General features: G+C 44.1%; 1 protein-coding gene and 1 pseudogene across 2 annotated transcripts; one reads left to right on the top strand and one right to left on the bottom strand.

Moving 5' to 3' along the window:
• The first annotated feature begins 2,504 nt into the window (after positions 1 to 2,504).
• On the top strand, positions 2,505 to 3,224 carry LOC121921636 (annotated as a pseudogene).
• Positions 3,225 to 3,538: 314 nt separating this feature from the next.
• Positions 3,539 to 13,091, bottom strand: NAT9 (N-acetyltransferase 9 (putative)). 2 transcript variants are annotated; one of them, XM_042449978.1, is made up of 7 exons: positions 12,949 to 13,091; positions 9,976 to 10,062; positions 8,524 to 8,633; positions 7,584 to 7,724; positions 6,593 to 6,652; positions 5,942 to 6,036; positions 3,539 to 5,847 (listed from the first exon to the last, which is right to left on the bottom strand). In XM_042449978.1, the coding sequence occupies exons 2-7, from the start codon at positions 10,050 to 10,052 to the stop codon at positions 5,701 to 5,703; spliced, it is 630 nt and encodes a 209-aa protein (XP_042305912.1). In that variant the 5' UTR covers positions 10,053 to 10,062; positions 12,949 to 13,091; the 3' UTR covers positions 3,539 to 5,700. The 2 variants fall into 2 exon arrangements, with proteins under 2 accessions (XP_042305912.1, XP_042305911.1); XM_042449977.1 differs by lacking the exon at positions 12,949 to 13,091 and adding an exon at positions 11,754 to 11,789.
• Between the last annotated feature and the right edge of the window lie 29 nt (positions 13,092 to 13,120).

The raw sequence follows: 13,120 nt of genomic DNA, 5'->3' as shown, positions 1-13,120 counted from the left end.
GCAGACCAACCTAACGGCATGATCGAAGGTGGTATAAGGGACAGAACAAAGTTCGGGAGGGATGGCATTGTTGACCCACTCGCCTGGTGGATAAGAAAGGTGGTGAATAAGTCGGAACTCACCTGGGGTCTTTTTTGGGACCACGCCCAACGGGGACACCCTGAGGTTAGCCATGGGGGGAGAGGGGAAAGGGCCAGCCACTCTGCCTGCAGAAAGCTCTTTATTTACTTTGTCCAGGAGGACCTGTGGCATGTCACGGGTGGATTTTAGGTTGCGGGCATCGGACGGCAGCCTTGGCCCCACCGCTGGGATCCTAACGCCCTGAGTGAAACAAGGGCAAGTAAAGATGCAGCGCCCTTGTTAGGGTATCTATTTAGCAATGGGATCAAGGCCTCAGGGCGAATGGGTGAGGGGGCAAGGTCAAAGCAGGATGAGGCAGCCTGGGCTGGCTCACTAGGGACTCCCCACCTTTCCAGCATCAGAGCCAGGGGCTCCCTTCTTTCTGTATGCATCCCGAATGAAAGGGCTGCTGGGAAGCAAAGGTGTGGGCACAGGTGAGCCTGGCATGAGGACCAAAGCAAAGTTCGCAGCAATGCTCGAACTTGTATAGTGGATGGACACACTTCCCGGTGTTAAACTCCCAGCAAACCAACCTTTTAGGATCCCTCTTTCCCAGCCACCTGGCAGAGGTTCTGGGCTTGACATGGGGCTCCACCTCCAACAGCCAGATGTCATTTTCTATGAGGTCCCACCGATCAGAACCACTCTGAGAAGCCCTCTGGAGGAATGCAGTGTCATAGGCAATGGCCGCAGCGTCACCCCCAATGGACCATGCCCAGAGGACATTGAGCATGTGGCTGGTGAGATGCCACCCCTTCTCAGGGTATGCCATGGAGATGACCACCATGAAAACCCTGTAGCCCTCAACCCAGTTCATGAAGGTGCGTTCAACTGGTGGGACCTTGGGGCCCTTCTTGTCTTTTTTAGTGCATGTCACTGCCTCCACCTCCTCCCCTTTGGGCCTAAGTAGAGTGAACACATCGACAAAACACCCCTTAAGGATCTTTCTCCTAACTTTCTTGTGGAGATGAATGCCCAGAGGGTTTTCACCTCTAGAAAATCTAGGGAGACCGGTGTTAAGGGTTAAAGCCAGCAAACTCAGAAATGCTTTGATGTGTGTGTCTGACCATGAGCATCCAGCACCAGAAGGACAAGGCTAATTAGCCACAGCTGATGCTCATAGGCCCAAAGTCACTCTGTTTGCCTATGTGCAGCAAAGCCTGGATGATGAAACATGTGTCTGCATGGACAGGAGGACACTTTACAGTGTGGGACAGGAAGTGGCTGAGTTTGTGAGACCGCATGGTCTGGAGTGTATAAAAACTCAAGGGCTTCCAGTAATTGCTTGTGGTTTTGAGTAGGAGTTGGTATTCGTTTGATCTGTATAGTAGCATTGGTGATTTATGGTTAGCACTCTGTAAATAAAGATAGCACTTTCGGGAGCCTGGCTTCTCTAGTCGTTTATTCAGATGGAGCCGGAGCAGCAGCGATTGCTGGAGAGTTCCTGAGATTCCTGCAATTCCTTCACTTCTGGAAGACATCCAGTGCCTGTCATCTTCACTGAAGACTGTGAACCACGTTTCTGCAAATTTGTCAGCTACTCTGCTATATTCCAGAATTGGTTTATAAGCCCAGCAGTTTTTCTGCCAATAGTTATTGGGCTCAGCAGTTTATTGACAACCGGAAACCTGCTGGTCCACCTAAACCCCTTGGGAGTCCCGGGAGGTGGGCACGGCGCTCGATGGCCCAGGATGGCATGCCTGGGACCAGCGCCCCTTCTAGCCAGTAATGGTCCTTGCTCAAGGAGGCCCGTGAGGACTCACCAACCACGACAGAAGAATCACCAGGGGCTGGAACCAGGACCTGTGCAGGCCTCTCAACATTTCAATTGTCCTTGTGTCCCTTGCGCTTGCTAGCTGCAGGAGGGGAAGCAGGAGGGACTGGGATTACCAAACTGGTGGAGGACAAAGTCGAGGATGAACTGGACGACGAACCCGTGGAGTTGGTACTGCTTGATGAGGACTCTCTCCAAGTCCACTTTTTCTTCTTGGTATCGGTCTGGACCTGGCTTCTCCCTTCTCGAACCTCTTTAATCAACTCCACAATGGATTGCTGCAAGCCCACAAGGGCCTCGTTCCGTGCAGGTGGTTTAGGTGCCGCTGATGTCTGTGTGCGCTTCCTCTTAGGCTGGGAGGCCTCCTGAAATGCCACATTGGAAGGTCTCTTTTGTCTCTGCTTGGGGGGCAAATCTGACTGTGCCTTGCAAGGCTGTCCAGTCTGACCCTTGGCTGTTGTTGTGGGGGCCTCACCCTGGCCTTTTTTGGCCCTAGGTGGCATGATGTGCTATAGCCCGCTAATATAATGCAGGCCTTATTGTGTCGCGGTGGCGGCCTGAGGGAGATCCGGAACAGTAAAGCGGAGGCGGGTTGCTGGGAAACCGGGTTGGAAGGGAATAAAGGAGCCAGGAAGCCGTGCCAGGAGGCGCTGTTAATGGAGGGAGGGCCAGTGAGCAGCGTAAACCGTTGCCTTGCGAGGCGCTTAACGGTTTCCCAGCGAAGCCACGACGACGGAGCCCCGGAGGAGAGATTGTGGATGTGATCTTTTATGGTATCATGGAAGGAATCTGTATTCTAAGTCAACCCAATGGATGCAGACAGCGATGTTGCATTAGATATTATAATCATAAACGTAGTCTGTTTCTTCCGAACAAGATGTCATTTAAACCTGAGGAAGATTGCATTAGAGGGAGCAAATGTGATATACAAGCGTGATGTTGGGAAAGTATTAATGAAACTTAGAAAACCCAGGATTACGGCAACAATTTGGTCCTCAGGGAAAGTAATTTGCATAGGAGCTACAAGTGAAGAAGTTTTCAGGTGATTTTTACAGATTTTAAAGTTGTCGACATCTTAGCAGTGTGCAACATGCCCTTTGAAATCAGATTGCCCGAATTCACAAAAAACAACAGACCACATGCCAGTTATGAACCAGAGCTTCTCCCTGCAGTGTGCTACAGAATAAAATCTCTCAGAGCAACTCTACAGATTTTTTTCAACGGGAAGTATCACAGTTACAGGGCCAAATGTAAAGGCTGTTGCTACGGCAGTGGAACAGATCTATCCATTTGTGTTTGAAAGCAGGAAAGAAATTTTATAAATGGCCACTTCATGGTGAGGTGAACTAACGCAAGCACCTTTTCTAAGACTGCTGTACATTGGACTAAAAGCAGAACCGAGGGTCGAAGGAGGAGGACAACTGGACCAACACAGCTGAGGGAGGTGCATGTCTTGGCCGCAGTGAGAAACTACCGTCCCTTTGGGATTTTATTTTGAACAGTGCTGTATTATAAAAACAAAAAAAAAGTTTACAAGATAATGAAATTGCTGCTTTTTACAGGACATTTCTATTTATTTCTGCAGTAATTTCTGTGTGTAAGCAGAATTGTCATGATATGCACTAACTCTGGAAACACTTCTTATAGGTTGGGCTTATGTTTTTATTTGTGAATAGTCTTTTACATTTTTGTATGCTGACCGCTGGGCACCATAGAAGCTGTAGACATTAACCCTTTTCACCTGAAAAACATGCACAAATAAAAAAAATCTGCAAAACCTTTTTTTCATACCTGTTTTGTTGCATTCCTTCTCCTTTTTCTATTATCAATTGTATATTAGCTAAGTTACTAGAGCAACGTTAGTGTAATGCTTTGCCCATCTTTTCTTCCCATTTTAGACTGTGTGCATATAGTGATCAGTAGCAGGCTAAGCTGAGATGAATGACAGAAAGGTTTGAGTTTCAAGATGCAGAACTTGGTTTACTGCAATGTATCTGTAACTAAATGCAGCATTTAGATTACCCTTCCTTCCTTTTGTGCTAAACAAGAATGTATGCTGGATCAAACAGACTTTAGTGAACACTGTACTTGGTGAAGAGAACAAGCATTCAGACAGAAACACTTGTTCTTTCTAAAATCACTCAGCTATACCCTGTTTGCAGTCAAAGGGGCAGCATCTGTTTGTTTTTTAAAGCTGTGCTGTGAAATTACTTCTAGAGACTCCTCTTAATATTCAAGAAAAGAAGTATTTTTCATTGACATAGTCTTACTACTTTTAAAGAAATGTCTATGTTTTTGCCAAATATTGCTATAACAATATTTTAAAAAATGTTAAAAAGCAAAAAGGAGACGAAAAACCTCCACACCTTTGGCTTTGGCATGTAATCTTGGAATATGAGAAGCCAAAAGTGTGAGTTCCTGTACGTCTGCACATGGAACAGATGAGCAAATCATAAGTGAAACAAATGCTACTCTTGCCAATAAATATATAAGAAATGAGATGATGTGTCTTTCCCTTATCTAAGCCTCCAGAGGTGGACAGAATGTGGATATGAATATTGCAGATAATATGCATTCAGCTGCCAGTTTTGCACTTCAATATGAAATAAACTCAGTGGAGTACTGTAAATAAATATAATGCAGGCCAAGAAACTACCCTGCTCTGGAGGGGAGGCCCCCCAATAGGCACCCTATGCAGAGGCGGGGTGTGTGGGCAGGAGGAACCTGTGGCCCAAGCAATGAGGGAGGCTCGCCTGTTTGGCCCTGTCCAAGCAAGGGGGATCTATTGGAAAAGCGGGTTAGAAATAAATAATAATAATTATTATTATTAAATATTATTAAACCGGGCCGCTCGGGTGCAGCACGCCTCAGCGGCCGGAACCCCAGGAGGGGGAGGGCGCACTGCCGTGCTTGGGTTGGGGCAGCAGTGGCGGCAGTCCTAAAGGTGCTCCTCTGCCGTCCCGCTGCACTCTTCCTCCAGGCGTCCTCCTCCCTGGCAAGCCTCGTGGCAGTGGCGCTGGCCTGGGCGCCGCGTGGCCTTAAATAGGCCAGGCGTCTAATGGGAGGCTGGGAAGGAGGGGCAGTCCCACCTCCCGGCCTCCCATCCAATCCCAGGTGGCGCCGTGTTATGACACTACCCAATCAGGGGCACTTCCGGGTCTTGAGGCATGCTGGGACCTGTAGTCCGCAGTGCTGGGCCGGAAGTGCCTCCCCTTCCGCCTGCCCGGGTCAATCCTGGCCCTGGCATCCTTGTGCCAGGGATGCTGGGGGCCGCCTGGGCCTGGGAAATGCCGCGGCTCTTCCCTGCGGCAACTGGGCCAGCCTGGTTTGTCTGGCGGCCCCATTTTTCAGGAGAACTTTATTGTGAATTCCTGTTACTCAGGGGGTTAGACTGGGATGGCCCTTGTGGTCAATTCTGACTCTATGATACTGTGATTCTATAAGCCTGAGGAGCGTGCGCCTCACACCCAGGCCTTGCTGGCATCTTTGGTGCTGCTCACTGTATTTGTATTTTTTTCAGTTTTTCTGAGGTTCTACGCCCCTAACCACCAGAAATGTGGAGCACTAATTATATTGTTTTCAACTGGGATTATGGACGTCGGTGTAGTTGTTCCTGATTTCTCATTTTTACAGGATGTAACCAGAATATGTTGAGTAATAACAAGACAGTTTGAATTATGATCCAATATAGCCTTCTCTCCTGTCGGTCTGTCTATCACAAATGCTGTGGAGTGAGCCCATGAATTTGAGTTTGAATGAAGACAGTCCCATCCTTCAACAGTCCAAATAAAGGAAGATCAGCCTTGTCAGCTGTCACAAATCTGAGTCTGTAGTTTCATGAGACTGTAATTTTTTTCATCCACATGGCTAGTTTGTTGAAGCAGCCACTGCCTCTCTTCTTCATTCACAATCATTCTCAGTACCACTTCTTTAAAGATATTATTTACTCCCACCTGAACAGTGCAAAAGATAACCAAAATTAAAATCATTTTCTAGAATAACAGCAATATATTCAAATAGTTATTTATCATATGAAAAATACCATACCTCTTTAAAATGAATCTTTTTGAACATGCCAATACTGGTTTCATTTTCCAATCCAATTTTAGCCTCAAAGGTGGTAAGTCCAAGATGTGTCATTCCTATAGGACAAAATATTAGAATGTATATAAATGTCACTTTAATTTGGGGAATGGGCTATACCTCAGTAGAAAAATGTATTTCTGTTCATCCCCTGGCATTTCCAGGTAGGGCTGGAAAGATACCTCCCCAACATTTCAGCACACAACTACCAAGTAGTGCCGGCAGTGTTGAGCTATAAAGATCACTAGTTTGACTCAGTATGAGACAATGTCTTATACCTATACTGCTTATGGCAATGGATATTCCACTGTTACCAGTAGAAGCAAAATGGCTGACCTGTGAATAAGGTACCTGTCAAAGAAGGATTGGAGACGGCCAAAGAACAGGTCTAAACAACCCCTAAGATCCTCTTACAGATAGCTATCTTTCTTTCACTTTATGTTTATTACACTCTCTGCAATCTCCATTAAAAATAGTTGCAGTTTCGAGACCACATTCTATTTAATCTCCCATCTATCATTTTTGAGCATGCATATTCCTTTGCTTATTCTTTCCTCCACAGATATGCAGAATCTTCAACATGACACTAATTCACTCAACACTAGCGGTTCTTACCATAAGACATCATGATTAGTGTGGCTTCCTTGCCAAAGCCTCTGCCACGGTAGTTGGGCTCTGAAAGAGAGAACAAATACTACCAAGTGCATTTCACTTCTTTGTCCATCTAGATTATGACTCTTTCATATTCAACACAACCTTCTTACTTCTAGATCCTTTTGTAGCTGAGTAGGGAGTACACGGTTTTCATCTTAACCACACGTGAATATTTCTTTACAGGATAGTCAAACGTAGTAGATTTTAATTTAGGGCAAGATAGTCAAAAAGGAATCAGGCAGGACTCCACAAGTGTTGGACTGCAACTCCCAGTATCCATCACCAAAGGATGGGACTGTTATGCTGAGTAGGGAGGGCAGAACTTGCATTTAAAGGGCTGTATGAGTACCACCCTTGGAACAGATAGAAATAAATAAGAAACAAAAAATAAGGCTTCCTTTCAGGCTTACCCGAAACAGTTTGTTAAGAGCTATGTTTCATTTCTGAAAGTTCAGGAGTGGCAAAATATAGCCACAGCTATTGTTAATCTTTCACTAATGTATCAAGAAGAGACATGTAGGCCACGCTGTTGCTGATTAAGGGCTGATACAGATGGGCTGGAAAATGCCACCTGTTTTTGCTGCGTAGTATTGCTGCATCAACCAAACGATAAAGCACTGCTGTGCAGCAAAAAAGGAGCCGCCTAGAGCGGCTCCTTTTTGTGACTTCGTAAGAGCTGCGTCACAGCTCTTACAAAGCCACTTCTTGGAAGAGATATGTGGGCACTCAGATGCCCTCACATCATCAACATGCCCCCTGTGTGTGCTGCCTGTATGTAGTAGGGCTCGGGACCGTGTGGTTGGTGCACGGTCCCAAGCCCTACTATTGCCGCCAGGACACCACTTCCTGGTCGTGTGTACTGGGCCTAACAGAACTAACTTTCAATAAATTACTACAAATGACTCAATAGTGAAAGACAGATAGAGCTGTAATCATAGAACTATTAGGTTACCTGCAATCATGATTTCAATTTCTCCCACTGTTGGATCTTCAGAATCTGTGAGGAACAAATTTACATCTCCAACCATGCACTCCTCCTCTGTGGCTCTCTGCCTAGACCACTTATCTGTATCAAGTACTATGAATGTGCATTCTGGGGAATTGAAAAGAATATTTAAAATGATTTGCAATTCACTGGAAGAGGAAGCAAGGTTCAACAAGAATGGTTACCAACTATCCCTAATGCGTTCTCATTTGGAGGAAGAAAGCAGTGTATAAATCCAATAATAAAAACTTTTCTAAATGTAGTAAAATTTCCCTTGAAACGCAGATGTAGACTTAAATGTCAACTGCTTTAACTGGGGACAGCCAGCATGGTACAGTGGTTTGGATATTGGGCTAGGACTCTGGAGACCAGGGTTCAATCCCCGCTTGGCCACGGAAACCCACTGGGTGACCTTGGGCAAGTTACACTCTCTTAGCTTCAGAGGAAGTCAAAGGCAAATCCCTTCTGAACCAATCTTGTTAAGAAAATCCCATGATAGGTTTGCCTTAGGGTTGTCATAAGTTAGACAGGACTTGAAGGCATACAACAACAACAAGGGAGGATTTTATAGTGCTGTTCCTTTCATTTATTTACAGCCACTGGGTCAAGCCTCAACAAAGAGGATAGGTTCCAGGACATTAAGAAGGGAGCACGCCGAAACATGTCCGACTGTAAATGGTTATGGCCATACAGGATTTGGGATACTTGAATATTCATAGCCCAGCTACTGAGCAGTACCATGTGGATGTAAGCAGGAGTTTGAACTGTAACATGGAAGTAATCTGTTTCATACTGTGGTTTCATAAGTGCACATGGCTGTTTTATGTCAGTTGATCTTCAAACAGACTATAAATATATGGGCTCACTACCTCATCCTCAAGCCCTTTCAAATATTTAAAAGCCTCACTGTCCGTGTCTTCCTGCCAACTGCACTGCATCTCATATTCCTGTGCAAGGCTTAGTGGTTCAGATGCAGTCAGACGTTGTAGCTCTTCAGATTTCATCCATTCATGGTATCTGATGAGAGAATTCAGAAACATAATATAATCCTTGTCAAAACATCACACACACATTGGTACAAAGGTAAAGAAGGTCTCTATCCTGAACCCATTTTAGATGTTTAGGATAACTGGTACAGTAACACTTATGCTTTGGAACCTATAATGATAAACAACTAAGCCAGACTCTTCTAGCATGCCTGTCATGTGATCACGACCATAACCTAGAAAGACACTATGAAGATGGTATGAAATGGCTTAGGCTGGGCTCAGCCATGTTCAGTCCTCATTAATAATAATAATATTATTCCACTGGAACACCATTATTTGCCATCCACTTCTATGAGAAAAAAGTAAAAGCCTGCACCTAGGGACAAGGTGGCATGGAGGTTGAAATATGACCTAACCCTGTGCTAAAGAAGGCTGATCTTTACAGAGAAAAGCCTGGTGCCTTTATCTCTAAGGTATGGGCAAAGTGAGGCCCAGAGGCTGAATATAAACCCAGGGCTGTTTTAGAGGTCCCTAAGGTTAATTTAAAAAAAGAAATCAAAAAAATTTCACACACACCCCCCCGAAAAAAAATCCCTTGAATTTTTTTGCCCTCAATCAGGGTTGGGGGCATTTTTGGTATGTTTTTACTCTCTGGATCATTTTAGGGACAGGAGAGGACTTTAAAAATCAAAACCTGTGGCTAAAAACACCCTTCCTGGATCTAAAATGGCCTTTGGGGGACAATTTTTGAAAGTGTTCTTTTTTTGAAGTGGGATGTTATGATGGGAGTCGACCCTCCAAGGCTTCATAGGGGACTAATGTGCCTCCCCCAGCCTTACCAATCCACTGGTGGCCACTCAACAGGTGTATGAGATGCAGTGCATTGGGGCTACTAACATCTGAATAAATATGCAAATGATTGAGCTGTGTCTTTTATTTCATATGAGTGTTTTCTCAAGTAAGAAAGCAGGCACTTGACAGTACTTTTACTGGATGATTCTTTAGTATGTGTGGTCTAGACAAAAAGTTAATCATTAACTTTTTCCTCACATGAACAATGATTGTGTGCATAACATTTAGAATGAACTCAAAAGAATATCTCAATGAATATATGTGAAAATTGTGCATCCTTAAAGCTAACCTCCTACTGTTCTACACATGACCCTTTAAATACTTGTAGATCAAAGAATCTGCAACTAACTTAGGCCTGGACAGCAGAAATGATCTGTTCCATTGATTTTCATTTCAACGGGAATGGACAAACATCTGGTCTTGCTAAAATTTATTTCCCATGATTATTAAAAGAAAGAGCTCTCAAACCAATGTTTTTTCTTTCATAATAGAGACAAGGAAGGTTATCTGGCACATACCTTGGCACATGAGCAGAGGTGTATGGTACTAGGGTCACCCTCTTCCCTTGCAATACAGTATTCTGGTTAATCCTCATAGTCCAAATCCTGAAACAACAGGATATGTTAGTCAAAGATAAAATCTGATCAATATAATTCCCAACAGTATCTGACAATAAAACCACTATAGGCTGTTTGCTAAAAAAATGCTTTTACTTCCTTTCTGACAGAGTACAGGCATACCTACAATCTTTACTATCTTTTTACAACTGCTTAATCCCCTTTTTCTTCCTTGTCTTTTATCTAGATGGAAGCTTTTGAGCAGCAGCAGCAGCAGCAGCAGCAGCAGCAGCAGCAGCAGCAGCATTAGGACATGGTTGTAGGAGGGCAGGAAAAACACAGCCCACCTTCTTTGGAGGTCTTTAAACAGAGGCTGGATGACCATCGTTGGGGTGTGTGTGTCTTGATTGTGATTTCCTGCATGGCAGGGGGGTTGGACTGGATGTCCCTTTGGGTCTCTTCCAACTCTATGATTCTATGATCTGCAGTAAACAATGCAAGAAAGCTTGATATGGTGAAGAATGGTATTGGAATGGTAAGGAGTCTCAAAACCTTCTGTTTTGGGACTCCTTACCATCCTCTCTGAAGATGCCAGCCACAGATGCTGGTGAAACGTCAGAAAGAAACTCTGCTGGAACATGGCCACATAGTCTGAAAAACCCACAAAAAACTGTTGTTTCTTCTGTCTCTTTGGAAACTACACTGATTCACTAGAAGCTACAAAAAAGTAAAAGAGGCTTTTGTTGTTATTTTCAAGTCCACCTTGTTCTTCTCTCTTGAAATAAGCAAATAACCTCATTATGCTACTTCCCTTCATGTTTTTAAATCTCAGTTTAATTTTTTGTTTTGTTTTTCAAACCTTTGGGAATTTTAGTTTGATATTGTTTTATAATCTTTTACATTTTGATGACATGTATTAGTCCATTTGTTTTATATTATATTGTATGTTCTGCATTTTATCTGGATGTGTTTGCAAATATATTGTAGTTTTACGTTTTATTCTTCCTTCCTTCTCTCTTTGTGAGTGTTTGTGTATAAACATACATCTTAGAATGTATGCCATTGGCAGGACCCAATTGTTTTTGGTCGTTTTACTGCAAAGTGCCATGACAATCAACAGTACGGTATAAAGAAACAATAATTACACACAGTGTGTACCTGCCCCCCTTTAAAGCCAACAGATAAGATAAGCAGATGACCACATTATCGCTCCTTCCCTCCTTTTTTTTAAATCTCAATTTAATTTTTTGTTTTGTTTTTCAAAGCTTTGGGCATTTTAGTCTGATATTGTTTTATAATCAGCTCTTTTTCAGGCTGTTTTCCTGAATAGGTGGTTGGAGGTGTTGAAAGTTTAAGACATAAACAATGAGGTTCAGCCCAGTCCTAGGGATATTGACTCAGGGTGTATTTACATTGTAGCAATAATGTAGTTTGACACAACAATGGATTCAAACTATAGGAAAAGAGGTTCCACCTAAACATTAGGAGGAACTTCCTGACAGTAAGGGCTGTTCAACAGTGGAACACACTTCCTCAGACAGTAGTGGGGTTTGTAAACAAAGGCTGGATGGCCATCTGTCAGGGTGCTAGGAGCTCCTGCACAGCAGAGGGTTGGACTGGATGCCCTTGCAGTCTCTTCCAACTCTATGATTCTATGACAGTTCAGTATGAATTATAGTGTCTAGAATCGATCAAGGGAAATAATAGTGCCACTCTATTCTGCTTTGGTCAGGCCTCACCTGGAATACTGTGTCCAGTTCTGGGCAGCACAGTTCAAAAAGGATGTTGACAAGCTGGAGCGTATCCAAAGGAAGACGATCAAAATGGTGGTGGGTATGGAAACCATGCCCTATGAGGAACGACTTAGGGAGCTGGGTATGTTTAGCCTGGAGAAGACACAGTTAAGAAGTGATATGATATCCCTTTTTAAGTATTTGAAGGGGTGTCACATGATGGAGCAAGCTTGTTTTGTGCTGCTCCAGAGAATAGAACAGGGAGGAATGGATGCAAACTACAGGAAAAGAGATTCCACCTCAACATTAGGAGGAATTTCCTGCCAGTAAGAGCTGTTTGACAGTGGAACATACTCTTTCCTTGGAGAGTGGTGGAGTCTTCTTTCTGGAGGTCTTTAGACAGAGGCTGGATGGCCATCTGTTGGGGATGCTTTGATAGTGTATTCCTGCATGGCAGAATGTGGTTGGACTTGGTGGCCCTTGGGGTCTCTTCCAACTCTATGATTCTATAACTTGAATGAATGCCTTCATTCATTCATTTGATCCTAAAACTTGCTGTAGAGCCATCCTGAGAGCCAGGGCGGTGTAGTATTTTGTTGAACTAGGGCTCTGTAGACCAGGGTTCGAATCCCAACTCAGCCATGGAAGCCCAGTGTTTGACCTTGGGTGAGTCACACTCTCTCAGCCTCAAGGGACCGCAATGATAACCCCCCTCTGAAGAAACCTGGCAAGAAAACCTCATTGTCAATATTATCAATATCAAACCTTACTGCTTTTGGCCAATGGCCATTACAAAAACCAAAGTAATAAAACAATACACATAAAGTTTCCATAACCCCAATATGCAATGCTATTTTGGAGAACTAATAGGAATGTTGGTTAGTTCAGTATTAGTGTTTTCTTGATGGTACTTCTATTAAAGTATTATTTTATTGATGTAATCCCGCCTTGATCTGTGGGAGAGGCGGGAAATATAAATAAACATTAATAAATAATAATAATAATAATAATAATAATAATAATAATATCAAACAAGATAAGTGTGAATGCACCCTGAGAGAGAGAAAGGAACCCCCCCCCATTACTATCTTGAGGGTGGCCACTGTTCAGGCCCGACCCATTCTTAGGGGAAGGTGGGCAGAGACCACTGAGATCCCCCTCAGAGAGAGAGAGAGAGAAAGACAACATCTGAGCAGCCCACCTCCTTCCGCCGCTCTGAGTCCCCAGAGTCTGTGTCAAGAGACGCCACGCCACCAACGTTCTAACAAGGCCCCGCACATGCGCAGTGGCAGCCCAGGCGTGATTCCCAATCTCTCTCTCTAGCCCCGCCCTTCTCAGGGTGCCATCACGTGGCCCAACGGTGGTAGCAGCAG

The sequence above is a fragment of the Sceloporus undulatus genome, chromosome 2 (genome assembly GCF_019175285.1).
Source record: "Sceloporus undulatus isolate JIND9_A2432 ecotype Alabama chromosome 2, SceUnd_v1.1, whole genome shotgun sequence".
NCBI classification, from domain to species: Eukaryota; Metazoa; Chordata; class Lepidosauria; order Squamata; family Phrynosomatidae; genus Sceloporus; species Sceloporus undulatus.
This window is presented reverse-complemented; position numbering and strand designations above follow the sequence as displayed.